The sequence below is a fragment of the Poecilia reticulata genome, chromosome 8 (assembly GCF_904066995.2).
Source record: "Poecilia reticulata chromosome 8, P_reticulata-male-v2, whole genome shotgun sequence".
Taxonomy (NCBI): Eukaryota; Metazoa; Chordata; class Actinopteri; order Cyprinodontiformes; family Poeciliidae; genus Poecilia; species Poecilia reticulata.
This window is the reverse complement of record NC_088837.1, coordinates 7,217,582-7,232,586: the sequence shown is the minus strand read 5'-3', so window position 1 is coordinate 7,232,586 and position 15,005 is coordinate 7,217,582. Positions and strand designations below refer to the sequence as shown.

At 41.9% G+C, this 15,005-nt stretch overlaps 2 protein-coding genes across 2 annotated transcripts in view; both read right to left on the bottom strand.

The window, feature by feature from the left end:
* ep300b (EP300 lysine acetyltransferase b) overlaps nt 1-4,743 on the bottom strand; it is a 30,457-nt gene extending 25,714 nt beyond the window's left edge. The window contains 2 exon segments of the mRNA XM_008415570.3: nt 132-721; nt 3,793-4,743. Coding sequence (XP_008413792.2) covers nt 132-721; nt 3,793-3,886 — 684 coding nt within the window. The 5' untranslated portion in view covers nt 3,887-4,743.
* Nucleotides 4,744-4,891: 148 nt separating this feature from the next.
* On the bottom strand, nt 4,892-14,807 carry xpnpep3 (X-prolyl aminopeptidase 3, mitochondrial). The gene is made up of 12 exons (XM_008415573.3): nt 14,485-14,807; nt 14,267-14,392; nt 13,248-13,364; nt 12,960-13,147; nt 12,656-12,875; nt 11,798-11,982; nt 11,623-11,685; nt 11,261-11,374; nt 10,842-10,927; nt 10,426-10,609; nt 9,496-9,616; nt 4,892-9,168 (listed from the first exon to the last, which is right to left on the bottom strand). Exons 2-12 carry the CDS (start codon nt 14,334-14,336, stop codon nt 9,002-9,004), a joined length of 1,515 nt encoding a protein of 504 aa, XP_008413795.1. The 5' UTR covers nt 14,337-14,392; nt 14,485-14,807; the 3' UTR covers nt 4,892-9,001.
* Between the last annotated feature and the right edge of the window lie 198 nt (nt 14,808-15,005).

Sequence of the window (15,005 nt, the reverse complement as noted above, 5' to 3'; positions counted from 1 at the left end):
TAAAAGTTTTATATTTAAAAAAAAGATATACATTTTTAGGGGCGCCATTGCGATCAAGTCAAACACATCAAACGATGAACTAAAATATAAAAACTTCCACCTAAATTCCTAATGTTTGGTTTGGTACCTACCTGTTTCAGTGCACCAGGCTGATGTGGTCTCATCCCCGCTTGACCACCAGCTCCCAGGGATGGACCGCCCTGCTGCTGCTGTAAGGTCTCTGCCAAAATATTACTATTGCCACCCATTCCCGTGTTGCCAGGGTAACCCATTCTAGGCGAGCCATTCACAACCTGCCCCCCTATAAGCCCTTGGTGTTGGTGCTGCTGCTGTCCAGCGGTGCCCTTCTGGACACCCATCATGGCCGTCGCCCTGTTCGGCACCATGCCAACCTGCTGCATTAGTCCGGGTTGCGGCTGCTGCTGCTGTTGTTGGCCCTGATGGTGCATGCCTTGAGGTCCACCGACTCCCCCCATCATCGCCATGGAAGCAGCGGAGGGAGCACTGTTGGAAGCAGGGGCCCCCGGCTGCGTCGGCGCCCCAGCGCGCAGCAGTTCGGACAGCTGTTTGTGTTTGGAGGCAGCATCCTGAACCCCTCCGCCGAGCCCTCCGAGGCTGGTATGGAACTGGCCGGAGTCTCCTCCGTTCGTCAGCCCCGGGTCCGAGGAACTGATGAGCTCATCCGGCAGGTCATGCTCCAGGTCAAAGAATGAACCAAAATCTAGGTATAAAAAAAAAAAAAAATCAGTCCATTGTTTTTTAAAACACTCAAGCCTTGTGTGGCCCCACATCACTTAAAAAGTTAGTGCCTTGCAAAGATATTCAGCCTCCTTGTACTTTTTAGGCATTGTCATGTTACAATCACAAATTGCAGTGTTTTAAAATGGATTTTACAATCAAATATATTTTTTTCCAATTCACTGAATTTTCTGTTTTTGAAGATTTAATTTTTGAAAATATTTTGGGATTTTTATTTTTTTTACTAAAACATTCCTTAGGTTTTCATAGTTCAGAATGATGTTAATCCAGAGCTACTGTCTTGTTTGACGTGTTTTATAGCACATTTTACAGCTAATTTTTAATTTTTTCCCACTTTGAATTTTGGTCAACTTAAAGACGGAATGATTCAGATAAAAGCCTTTTTTTAGTCAAGGCTGCACAGTGGGGCAGTTGGTAGAGCTGTTGCCTTGCAGCAAGAAGGTTCTGGGTTCGATTCCCGGCCTGGGGTCTTTCTGCATGGAGTTTGCATGTTCTCCCTGTGCATGGTGGGTTTTCTCTGGGTACTCCGGCTTCCTCCCACAGTCCAGAAACATGACTGTCAGGTTAATTGGTTTCTCTAAATTCTCCCTAGGTGTGAGTGTGTGCATGGTTGTTTGTCCCGTCTGTCTCTGTGTTGCTTTGCGACAGATTGGCGACCTGTCTAGGCTGTACCCCGCCTCTCTCTGGGAACGTTAGCTGGAGATAGGCACCAGCACCTCCTAACCCCAGTAAGGGACAAAGGTGTACAGAAAATGGATGATTATATTTATATATTCTGTATATATTTAAAAAAAAAAACACAATTGAAATTGTAAATCAGATTACGTTGGAAAAAAATAGATATTTTTGAGCCGTGTCGCCGAGCCGTACTATGACATAAAAGAAAAAAAATTCAAGTGAATTTGTAGTCAGCACTCCTGAGACCATATTTTATAGAATCACATTTGGCAACAGTTCAGTTAAAGCTGTAAGCCTGCCGACCTTTCACACTAGGTGACAGAAAAATCCGACCACTCTTCTTTGCAAAACACCTCAAATTCCATCAGACTGGATGGGCAAAGAACAGCTGTGAATATTACTAAACATCTCATCTTAGACTAATCAATTCTGACACATTAAAATAATTTAATCAAAACAATTTCATAATAATAACCCTGTCTGTATATTTAGGCTCACTGTCCTGCTGAAAGGTGAACCCGTATCGGTCCCGACTCCTTTGCGGCCTGACATTTTTACTTCCAAATTGGTCATGTAGGTCTCCGTGTAATATTTAGTTGGTGGACAAAGATGTTTGGTCAAATCTAGAATTATGGTTTTCTTTAAACAATTGCTGTCTTCCTACCACTCATCCAAAACAGCCAGATTTATAGAATGCAGACATTTTGTCTGTGGAAGTTTGCGTCTCGTTCAGTCACTACAGGTTTCTCGAACACGGTCCTGTAATGGTCAATGTCTTGGTAGATTTGCAGTTGTGCCAAAGTCTTCAAACCGTTCAATGATTTCTCTTATAAACTAACTCTACTCTTCTCCTAAATGTACAACTCTTCATTGACGTTATCTAGCAACCTGCTCAGGTCATCATATGACGTAAGATCCCAATAAATACATTGGAGTTTATCCTCGTCGCATGAGAGAATGTGAAGTTCAACGGAGATGAAAACATTTGCGAGGCACTGTATGGAGACGTCATGAGCCTCTCCCGTCCCAAATTTTTCTTCCAGGCATCAGCTTGTGGTTTGGTGGTTTGCCATGCGTGGAGAGCAAACGCAGTGGGGACAAGGTGAGAAGCCGCAAAAGGTAAACACTACAGTACCCAGGTGGTTCTGTGAAATTGTGGAGCAGTTCTAAGGTTCGAAAGCATAGAAACGCAGGCAAAGTTGTATGATTGGAGAAGGAAGACATTAATAGAAAATAAATAATAAATAGGATAAAAGTGGATGCAAGAAATTAAGGATCAAGTTTGAAATTCTGGGTTGGAATAGGTGTAACAATGAGGAATTATGTTATGGCGCTTTTAGTAATAAATTCACTTGCTTCAATTGTTATTTCAGGGTGAAATACGTTCAGTTAGTGCAGTTGGCTACGATTTATTGTTACAAAAGTGAAGCAGTACTACCATGCAGACAATGGAGGATGAATAATTAGCTCCGCTACAGCATATTTGGATGAATTCATTAAAAGCCAGTGAATAAAATCTGAGATATTTCAAAGAAAACGCTTGAAGGAATACATCTGATTTGGATTCTGTTAAACTGAGTCAAAGTGTTTACATGAGCAGCGCTACAACTTCAGCTGGTCAACACCGCTTCGCCCAACTTAATCAAGTGTTGAACAATAGCTAGCTTGACAATAGTTGTGTTAAAAACATTAGCCTTCTCGTCATTTATACACGTTTTTCGAAAAATGTTTTTTTTTTTACATCCATCATATGTTCGGTGTCTAATGTAATTACAAAATTAATGATAAAAATGTTTAAACTAATGAGCTATTTCCCCATCACGGAGCTCAGCTGAGTTGCTCCGGTGGGGGTGTCTTTTTAGCTAGTTAGCTAGCTAACTCGGTTTCAGTTACTAGCTCTAAAAGCTAGTTTCCAAACGTTTATTTGCCGTTATGAAATATTAACATCTCTGAAACTTGACATTTGTAGCATATTCCACCGTACGTGTTCACTTTAACAACTTTTAAAGTAGCAAAGCAAGTTTAGGCGAAGTGGGGTGTCTCGACTCGTCCATTGTTTGGAGGAGGATCTTTTTAGTTGCGGCTAGTTAGCCTGTTGAGGCTAACGCATCAAAACACAAGTGCTGGAAAGTTGCTCCTGCTTCAGGACTAGAAAAGCTTAAACCAAAGCAACCGTAGCACTCAGATTTACACTTTTCCCACCTAACTTTTTACAATATTTATGCCCAGAAACGTCACTTAGCAAGCAGAAATGAGTGTGCAACTCTATAGCAACTCCAGACTCGGAGCAAGCAAGTTTAAAAGCACCAATCTCTAAGATAGTTCATGCCGGAGTAAAGCATCAAATATATTTACCATTTCCATCACTGGTAGACACAGACAAAGCTGGAGAAGCCAGCTTGGGCCTCTTGGCTGAAGGCGGGCCAGACTCCAGGACATTATCGGCCATATTTTTGACGAATTAAAAAAAAAAAAGAGGCTGTATATCCACTCAGGGTTTATGTATTCCCTTTATTTCCGCCTTCTTACTCCCGTTAAGAAATGTTTCTGATCGTTCCCCCACCGCTTGGGGGGACGGTAGGGGAAGAGGACGGCGATGTTCAACTCTTTCTCAGTCCTCCTCCTGAGTTTGTAGTACCTCTCTGGTAGATATCGGTCCCCCTCCCCTGTCGGAGATTTTTGTTTCTTCGCAGACTTCAACAAGAGGCGGTGGGAAGGTGGAGTCGACGGACGACTGACAACCTCATGACATAAAAACTGTCCCAAGATCCGTCCTCCGAGCTCCATTCAACTTGGTCTTCCATAGTATACTGATCAAAAACCGTCTCTTTTTTTTTTCAGGTCTAAAAAAGGCTGCAGGGGGAGATGATGCGTGATGGCACAAAAATCACAAGTTTCCAAAGAGAGAGAAGAAAAAAAAAAAGAAAAAAAAACTTCAGATTGCTGCCGTTTCATGCAACACCTTAGAGAACCTGTAGGGATTTTTACTTTTCCTCCCCTCTTATTGCTGTCTGTATCACCGAGTCCTTTTAATTTTCCACGGCAAAAAGGCAACAAGCAGTAGTTTGAATGCGAGTGTTGGCGATGCTGAGTTGGCTCGTCAGTGATTTAACACGGTTTGAAGACAGATCCATCCACTCAGATGAAGAAAAAAATATCAAAAGTCCAAAAAGCATGTAAACCTATATTCCCATGCGTGACTTTTTTCTCTTTTTTTGCATGTGCATGCTGACTTGTATGTGCACTTAAGTGTTGAACCATCCAAAAGGCACTGAAGAACAGACTGAGATTGCAAATTTGGTTGATGCAACCCCATTCGTCAGTTATCTGTTGCAAAACAGACCTTTAAAATACGGATTTCTGCCACTTTCAATGCAGCTTTTTTTTTTTTGGATCTACGTCTCGAATGCAATAACAGCGCTAATTGCCAATCAGCAGGGCAGTTGGATTGATCTAATTAAGTTTGATTTTCTCTCGCTTTTTTTTTTTTTTTTTTGCAGACGAGGATCAAACGGGTTACTTATCTTGTGCTCCCTGCAGAGGTTCCTCCTCTAGTTCCTGCTTGTTTCAAACACGACTGGGATCTCAGATGAAGGAAAAATGCTATCGATATTGCCACTTTTTTTTCCAGTGCTTTTAAAAAGATTTCTTTTTTTCTTTTTCTTTTTGAAATGCATGGACTGGGGAGTAAAAAAAAAAAAAAAAAAAAGAAAAAAGAAGCAGTAGCAGTAGCGGAGCTGAGGCGAAATGTGACTTATAAGAAAAAAAATAGTATGGCTATTTCGGAAGCGGAATGCTTCAGATCGGCACAATAATTGGAAGAAATCCTCCTAAAAAAAAAAAAATCCTCTCATTGACTCTTTGTGATGGTGAAAGCCCCCCCTTCGTGTTGGTCCTGGCAATTTCACCCCCTTCTCTTCTCTTTAAACCCGTCTTTCTTTCCACCTCTCCCTTCTGCCCGGCAGCAATTTATTTATATAATTGTCTATGCGGACTCGTTCCTTCCTCCGCCGCGGACACATAATGATTTTTCATGGTGGTATTTTCCTCTTATCGCAGGTTTTTTCCTCGTTATGTGCAGCCCTCTTCCGCCTCTCCTCCCCGTCGCCGCTCCGCAAAACACCCCCTTCCTTGAGATTTTCGGAGTATTTCCTTCTCATGCATGCATCAATATATTTATATATATAAATATATATAGCTACATGACACCTAGGCGGCTTTCCCTCCACTGAAGTCTAGCCTCCTTCCTTGCCGCTTCCCCTTCCACCGGACGGCTCGGACAGGATTTGGTTACTGTGTCTCTTCCCCCCTTGCGGTTCCCGGAGCGGCTGCCGTCGGCGGCCGGGGTCGCTCCTTTTTCTATCGGTGATCTCCTGTTTCTGACGGTCTGTCCGCCAAACAAAATGGCGGCTTGTTGTTTCTACTCCTCTGATACGGGGGGAGGGTTAGAGGTACAGCAACATTAGGCGTGAAGAGGAGGAGGAGGAGGGACGGAGGAAAGGAACAAGAGGAGAGGTTGTCTTCGTGAGTGCTCGGGAGTGTCCGGAAACCTGTCCCAGCGTGTCGGCGGCAGCCGTCGAGTTTCAGTCTGCAGGGGACAGTGGTGTCCCACTTTATACCCTTCAGCGCATCGAGCCGAACCACCTCTCGTGTTATTTAGCCTGTTTTAGCTGAATAAATATGCATTAAAAAAATTAGTTACTAATTAAGTCTAATTACACAGTTAAAGCTGCAGTTTGTAACTTTTATACAGAACGTTTTTATTTTATTTATTTTTTTGGTTTTTCTTAAAACTGTCACCAAATGTGACAGTTTGTCATTTGACATACTGTCTATGAAAAGATCAATATCCTTCATCTCCTCCCTGAACTGCTATTGGCATCGGAAGTGCCGCTCCTGACCAAAGTCAACCAATCAGAGCCAAGAGGAGGGACTTATCGCTGTCAATCACTTCATGTACTGGCTGCTAAATGGGCTAATGGCAGAGAAACGACTTACTATTCCAGGAAAACCTTTTATTTGCTGTAATCAGTGGCCATGCTAACTAGACTAAACATTCAGAACAGGCTATGCTAGCTGCATAGCTTGTTCTGAAGGGTGAGCGTTGCCGCACAAGAAGACTAAAGGCTTTGATTGGTTGTTCCTACTTAGCACTGGGAGAAGGCAGAGGAGCCTTGTGACAGTTTCAACAAATATCTGGAAAAATATTTTATGTAAGTTACATCCTTCAGCTTTAATGACGCTCAAATAAACAGAATTAGCATGATTGCTAACCACTCAGCTCTTAGATTTAGGTGACAACAGGAGGAAGAAAAACATTTGGGATGCACTTATTAAATCGTTGATACCTCCCTCGAATGTTTCCACATTTTAAGATTTCACCATAAACCTCAGCAGATCGCAATGTCGCATTTTTACCCTCTTTACTCTGAAAAGTCCAAATAAAATCAAGTCCCACTAACTGCCTTCAGAATTCAACTGTAATAGAGTCCTTCTGTGTGCAACTGAATCCCAGTATAAATACTTCTGTGAAGACCTCAGAGGTATATGAGGGAACATTAGTGAATAAACAGCTTCACAAAGACAGAGGAACACAGCCGACACGTCTTGGAAATTTAATTCAGTTTAATTCAATTAAAAAAATATTGTATTGATCCCAAAGGGAAATGAAATGCTGCTATAATCCGCATTTATTCAAGATTCTTTAAAGAGTTATTGTAGATAGTGACGGCTGTGGGCAGGAAAGATCTCCTCTAGCTGTCTGTACTACAGGAAACTTGAAGAAGCTTCTGACTGAAGACACCCTGGTTTTCTATGGTAGTCTCATGGAGAGGGAGCTCAGGGTTGTCCACCATTCTCTAAAATCCTTCTCTATCCACTAAAACACATTCGTCCACCAAACACTGGCATTCATCTGAGAAGCAGCTTATTCGGTAACTCTGAAGGATTCCAGACTTTGACTAGACCACTCCCAAACCTTCATTTTATAGGTTTTGAACCCCTCGGATGTGGACTTGCCAGCGTGCTGTGAATCACTGTCCAAGTGTCTAATTCAATTGTGCTTGAGCGCAAGGTCACAAATTGACAGTCGGACATTTTATTTCTGGATTTTCTTCTCCAGCGAGAGCAAAGTGAACGAGTCCGTTATGGAAAGTGATCCACTCTCCAGCTCGAAACTCTCCCACACCATTTTTGCCCAGTCTCTGTTTCTTATTAAGACCGACCTTAGCTGAAGCAGGAGATGCCTGCAGAGCTTCAGATTGCTGGATAACTTTCTGTGGCACTTTTGCAGTAATTTCAGCAGACCAGGCCCTCAGGTTCATCACTGTTCCATGTTTTTATCCTTGTGGATAAAAACTTCTATGTGGTTCATTGGTCTCCACAAATCTCCAGGTGTCACATTGTTTCCTTCTCCAGGGTGACAACAGCGACTTTCTCTGCTGCTCTTTATCTTTAGATGATGTACTGCGGTTAGAGATGGCCTACATTTTTAATTATTGACATTTTGTTTTAATACTTTAACATATTTTAAAGTAGGGCTAGGCTGATTTAGATGAATATGAGTATAAACTTGTTTTCTTTGCATTATCTGAGGTCTGAAAGTGTCGCACTGTTTTCATTATTTTGACCATTTCTCATTTTCTACTAATAAATACTCAATTTCTGCTTGGAATTTCAGAAACATGTTGTCAGTAGTTTGTAGAATAAAAGAACATTTTACTCAAACATATACCTGTAACGAGTAAGATCAGAGAAACTGATCATTTTAAATGGTTTCTTAATTTTTTTCCCCCAGAGCTGTATATTTATATTTTATGAAACTCAAAAACAAAGTTCTTTATTCTAAAAGAGAACACTTTTTTTTTTTTTTAAAGCAAAAGACAAACACGCATTCGTAACAACTCGGTCGAACTTTCAGTACAACGACTCTTTCAAGAAAAGTGAAGTTTATAAATCCAGTTCAGTCTCAATGTCGAACACATCACTCTTCCCTCATAAACGATTAAATATGATAGTTTAAAAAAAAAAGAAACAATCCATCTGCTTGTATTTCCATTTGGTGGTATTAGTATTTGTCATTCGGCACGAGAACGACTGATAATTTTGCGGACATAAACACCTGTCCTTGTTTGGCCTGGATAAACAAAAGATAAGAAGAAAATAGCTGAAAATAAATTGTGTTTCTAAGTGAACTACTATGATTTATGTGGAAACTTTATGCAAGCTCAGAGCATGATCAGGATTGTTCTTACTGCATCGCCCATACTGAAATGTTAACAATGTAGACTTTAACGCTACACAATCTTCCACTTTCAGCTCTTCAAGCCTCCTTAACCATCACTGAAGGCACAAATGTGCTTGATTGCGTTTTTAAGGTACGTTTCTCGCCTCTAACACCACATTTCTAAACATCTGTAACCCTGATTACACTGAAGTTAACGCCATCAAGGGTTTAGCTGTCACGTTCTGAGTTCCTGAGCGTCTTGAGGCGCCTGAACGCTGCATGAGCCGTCCGCGATCTGCGAACGTTTGATTCGGTTTCCGTTTCTCCGCCGTCTCTGGCCTATCCCATCCCACAGGCCTTCTCTACGTCAGCCACAGTCTTTGGAGCGCCACTGGACAGAATCAGAGGCGCTCCCTTTTCCCGGATCACCACGTCGTCCTCGATCCTGACTCCGAGGCCGCGGAAATGCTCCGGCGCCTGGTCGTCGTCCTCACAGATGTAGAGCCCTGTGACGAGGAAAACAATTAGGAAACGTCTTTTATTCTATGTCACACGCACCGAGGCGTAAATATTTTTGGATATTCTGACCCCATCACAAAATTAAATGCATCCATTTTTAATTTCATGTCAAATGTTCGTCTTTTCATCGGAATCTAAAAAAAAATAAAAAATTTGCACTGAGCCCAGCTTTTATTGGTCCGCCAGAATAAGATCCGGTTCAAGAATTCAATGAAGTTTGTGGTCGTAATGTCGCAAAAAGAAACTAGAAGCTTCAAGTCGTGTTAAAATGGTTTCGAGTTGCTTAGCAATGTGCAGTTCAGGTCCAGATGTACCTGGTTCTATAGTGATGACCATTCCAGGCTGGAGAGGCTGTGAGCGGGACAAGTCGGGGGTGTCGTGGACGTCCATGCCCAGATAATGGCCGACATGGTGGGGGCAGAACCTCCTCGCAGCCTGGGTTCAAGACAAAATCAAAATTTCTACTCTATGTAAAAATAAATAAATAAAATAATAACACCGCATTGCTGCAGAAGACTGAAACCACGTAAGACTGAAACAAATAATCGGGATTAATTAAACTTTGAAATAATTGTCAACTAATTTGGTGATGTATTAATCGTTAATAGGAGTAAAAATGGCCATTTGTTGAAAGAACATATTCAGCGCTGCTATAAACTAAAACTGTACAAAAAATAAACATATTTGTGTTTAAGACTTAAAAAAATACTCAGATTATCCTCTTGATCGCCTTTTGCTATCCAGTTATTTTTTTAGTTGACAATGCATCCTTTGCTACAAATCATTAAAGGAATACTGCGTTATTCCATTTTAGGCAAGAAAATATATATATATATAGTTTTAAACAATGAATTGAATTACTTGTTTATTTATATCGTTTAATGTATGTCAAATAATTCAATAGGAAAATCTTCAGAATTTGACCATTTTAATCCGATTAATCGATTAATCGTCAGTATAGTCGATAGAATATAAAAGTTATGTCATCCGTTCACCCCAGCAGATTTTTGCAGTACCTGACAGTTTAATGGATTAACAGTTTTATGCAGAAATAGGTTTCCCACTAACCACATCTGGCAAGCGCAGCTTATTGATCTGTGAGGTTCAATTCCAACAGATTAGAGCACTAACATGGTCAAATGCTTAATGTTCAAAATCAAGTTTGTTTAGTGTTAATTAGAACTGAAACTGTTGTAAATATTCTCCCTGACCGGTCGGATCTGATATTCTCCCTGGTATTTTACCTTCAGAGCATCAGCGTCACTGGTGTCGGCCCCCAGGATGCCGAGGCGCCTCAGCTGGCGTCCCAGCAGAGTCAGCATGGAGCTGTAGATGTGGTCCAGACTGACGCCGGGGGAGCAGAGGGACAAGCAGGAGCGCTGCACCTCCAGGACGGCGTCGTACAGCTCGGCCTGGGCGGCGCTGAATCTGGCAGCAGGACAGTGGGACGAATGAAACGCTGCAGTGAGTCTGTCACTCCTCTGGGAACAAAACTTCAAAACACTCGCTTAGTTCAAAATACCAAACTGGAGACGTCAACGGTACAGTTGATATTTTTCAATATTTTGTGGATTTTATCTCTGCATTTCCCATTTTAGAGATATCTTGCCAAACTATTTCAAATCTTTGGTTCTTCTTAGAGCTAATCGGTCAAACTTACTGCCCGTTCACCGGCCACGTCCGGGTGATGTCGCTGACGTAACCAAAGTACTCGCAGCCTCCATCGAGAAGGACCAATTCACCGTCCTGATGAAAGACAAAGGGAGGAAAAACGTACAGTCTAAATTTAAAGATGCTTAGCGTAAAAGTAAAAGGGGACAATTTTTTAATATATATTTTCTGTCCTAAATGAAATTACATTTGACAATTAAACCAGATATTTATAGACATTACAAGGGGAAAAAAATCACAGAGACCTTTTTTCTCATAACTTTTTCTGTTTTGGGTCTGTTAGCATTACCCAAATCATTTATATTTGCTGTACTAGTCCTCTTTTAGCCACTACTCTACTTTAGCCTCTACTAATTAGAACCATCATAATTTCCTAAAGTCTTCGCTGCAGCTCAAAGTAGGTGTTACCTTGACGATCTGGTTGTTGCTGATGTAGTGCAGAGTGTTTGCTCGATTTCCTCCGGCGACCACGGGCGGGTAGGCCAGGAAGTTGGCACCATGGATCCGGTTCTCGAAATCAAACTGGAAAAAGAAATAATAGATGAAGAAGAAGATATACGTTGGGTTTACACTGAGGTGAAAATGTGTCCACCCCCTTGTGCTTCTGTTTTTTGCTTTTTATTCTTTTTACATAAATGATATTGTATCGTATATTACCGTTAATTGCAATAATATCTGGGACAATTAATGGTCCAGCATAATTTACTAGCGTTACAGGTCTGAGTAGAAGCACTATGGAAACAATCGAGGTCATCAAATCTAAAACCTACCTTAGCGAACAGGACCGACTCGTCGACGTCTCCTTGTGACAACGCCATCGTCCTCCTAAATGCCTGAAGGAAAACAACGTTATTTGCCGTTTTAGCCAGAGAAAATGCACCGAATCGGAGAAAACAAAACAAACAAAAACACTGTAACACCTTGAAGATGAAACAACTGACACACCTGCGCTGTGATCCGACCCGCCTCTCGCATAAGTGACACCTCTGCGGGGCTCTTGATGGCCCGGAGAGAGTGGATGAGGGGCCTGAGCGAACGCGCGGCGGGACCGGCCTCCAGCGTGGGGAGAACGTGAGTCTGGTGGAGCCGAGAGTGGACAGGCTGAGAGGAGTCATACCAGAGCTGGGTGCCTGAAGGAGGTAACAGGACCAAAAAAAATAAAAAAATGAAGGTTCAAATTTTAAAAGGGGCAGTATTATGTGTTTCCCTGCCACATAAGGCTATTTTATAGCACAACCAACTAACTATGTTAACTTAAGTTGTTAATAAGATGTTATGACAAATATGACTTAAAAGAAATTTGACTTCATTATTTAATGTCTTGAAATTGTGCCTCTGTCTCTTCAACAACACAAACACGCAGCTCCACCAAGTGTCTGCTGACTGTTGCTGGCTAGTCTGAAGGAACTGAGTGGGTCAGAGGGCTGCTCTGTGAGGCAGAAGCTTGGAAACTGCAGCTCCAGGGAGGAGCTTTGTCCTCGAAGGCGGGGCTAGGGTACACCCAGGCTTTTTGCCCCGACTGGTGGCCATTGAGATTAAAGGGTTTCTCAAACATGGGTGAAAGAATCAAAACAACATTCCAGGTATGTTTTTGACAAGGGAATAACATTATAATATGATGTTATTGAGCTCAAAAAACTCAATCTTATATTTCTTTTTCTTTCAAAAGGATAAGAAATTACAAACACAGCGTGTTCGAGTGTGGCAGGTTAAAGAGAGCTAGAATGTACAATTATAAGGTTACTGTATCTTTAAGAAAGGTGTGGAGTCGTTCAGAGCCACTCTGCTCTTATACTCACTCACCTTTAAGGCTCTTTAAAACCAGACCCAGCTCCTCCGTACTGTGAACTCTCTCTATGCCGGTCAAAGCGGCTGCCCCGTCCCTTCCCGCCCGTGGGCCGTCCCACAGTTCCCTCCCTGGATCTCTGCGGGGGACAAACAAGATGGCCTGGTCCGGTCGAGTTCTCCCGTAAAGAACCAAGGCACTGTCGGGTTCCAAGAAGCCGGTGAGGTAGAGGAAATCCTGAGAAACAAGAGGCAAACAGCCGTGGAGCAGATAGGACGTACAGAAACGATGGCGTCATCAGAAGCTGAAGGAATGACAAACCTGGTTCTGGTGGAAGGGGTAAGGGATGTCATTAGTCATGTACCGTATCGGGTGGGATAAAACGACGGCCACGTGGTTCCCAGAGGAGGCAGGAGGTCCCAGCTTGTCTGCGTGGGCCTCGATGAGCAGGGCCAGCTTCTGCCTGCGGAGCTCGAACTCTGTCTGGGTTAAGCCTGGGGTCACTTCACCTGAGGAGCAGAAATCCCAACTGGCTCAAGCATCTTTGGTTGACACGACTAAATATCCGAGGGTTGAGAGCGGCTACATTCAAGGATAAAAGGCACTCACCATGTTTGACGAGGTGAGGGTGAGTGAATGGACTGGGCTGGCCGAGGTACCGCTGTGGGACAGTCTTTGGTTTCAGATCTCCAGGTTTCACAGAAATATGGCGGCACCATGCACAACCTGCAGAAAACACAACGCAAATCCACAACGTATAGCGGCAAAAAATTTTCCAGTTTGCATCTTCTGGTAACCAACGTTTATTTTGGAAATGGATATTTCTATTCCGACGATTAATCGATTATTCTGAAGATTAATCGATTAATCAGATAAAAAGAAACGCTCCATTCTGAAGGTTTTTCAATTAACCACAAGCATTTTTATACAATTTCTGGAATACATTAAAAGATGTAGAGCAAATAATTCAATTTATTTTTTAAATAATAAAGTGAACATTTTCACACTCTGTCAATTATGACAGAGTGTGTTGTTTTTTCGGCAAATGTCCTTTTTTGAGTCTGCATACACCAGCTAACGATTAATCGATTGTTAAATTAGTTGACAATTATTTCAATAATCAGTCTCTCATGATTAATCCGATTAATCGTTCATCCCTGTGGTAGAATCTTACAAAATGGTTAGGCAATGATTAACAAGGCTCATGCCAGGCTAAAGAACCCACAAGAACCTAAACGCTAAATATTATTTCACCCCCGACCTAAAATAAGGAAAGAACTTAAAGTGAGTAAATTAATCTTTCCTCAAAAGCCTACACACAAATACCCGCTTATGATAAGATGGATATTTTGAGTGTTTTTCAAATTTATTCACAGTAGAAAGCCAAGAAGTCACCTTTATGTAAATGTTCACAGCTTTGGAACCAGAGTAGGAACCCTGAAAATGGAGATCAGACTAAATATCCCCTACCAGAGAGAGGTAAATTTATGCTGAAGTTATCCCTAAGTTTCACTTATTTACATTTTTCCCCTATATATACAAAACTGATATTCCTGACTTAGAGTTTAGTTGCTCTTGCTGTCAGATTAGTGAAATGAACAATAATAATAAGTGATTTGACGACCCACCTCCAGCTCGGGTCCGCCGCGGCAGCAGCCTGACGGCAGACCGCGTGAAGCTGCAGGCAGGGGACAACATTACTAAAGCTGCTGCTGCTGCTGGAGGACACCGAGGACCACTCACAGCATGACGTCCTGCCGAAGACAGAAGGGAGTCAAAAACAGACAAGAAACCAGAAGTTATATCTAAACACACAACGGCAGCATGTGGGATTTATCTAACATACCGTCAAAACTCCTTTAAAGCAACAGTTATGCAGTGGATGACAGTAGCCTTAGCTAGCTTGCTGCTTTATTAGCCACATTCATTCTCTTTGTGGAATTGCTGCCCTGAGTTTGGTTTGTCAGGCTCGGAGAACACTTATCCCAAAAGTCATTTGCGAAGCTGTTCTTGAATCATATTTTGAAATAATATTTTAACATTAACTACCATTTTCCCCAAAAGACGTAAGAACCTTCACATTCGGTGACACAGGCATGTGTGTCATTTTCTCTCCAACTCTCATTAGATGTCATGTTTGCCCAGTTTTTTCCTTATTGTTAAATTATGACTACTGACTGACTGGTATCATCTATTGTCAAGCTTTTTAAGATATGTGCTCTGATCTGAGATCCCCCAGAATAAGCTGTAAATGTTGCTGGGAAGAGGGATGTCACCCTTGTGATCTGATTTTGGAGAAGTGAAAGACTTTTTACTTATTACTCTTTTTTTTAAAGGGGAATGTCACACAAAGCCAAAATTCTCATT

What these genes read in the sequence shown, in the direction of transcription:
- xpnpep3 (XM_008415573.3), bottom strand. Translation starts at nt 14,336, where the DNA reads ATGTTGTCCCCTGCCTGCAGCTTCACGCGGTCTGCCGTCAGGCTGCTG. An exon ending in GGTTTTAAAGAGCCTTAAAG is followed by an intron (nt 11,983 to 12,655) that starts GTGAGTGAGTAT and finishes TACCTCCTTCAG; the next exon opens with GCACCCAGCTCTGGTATGAC. An exon ending in CGGGTCGGATCACAGCGCAG is followed by an intron (nt 11,686 to 11,797) that starts GTGTGTCAGTTG and finishes GTTTTCCTTCAG; the next exon opens with GCATTTAGGAGGACGATGGC.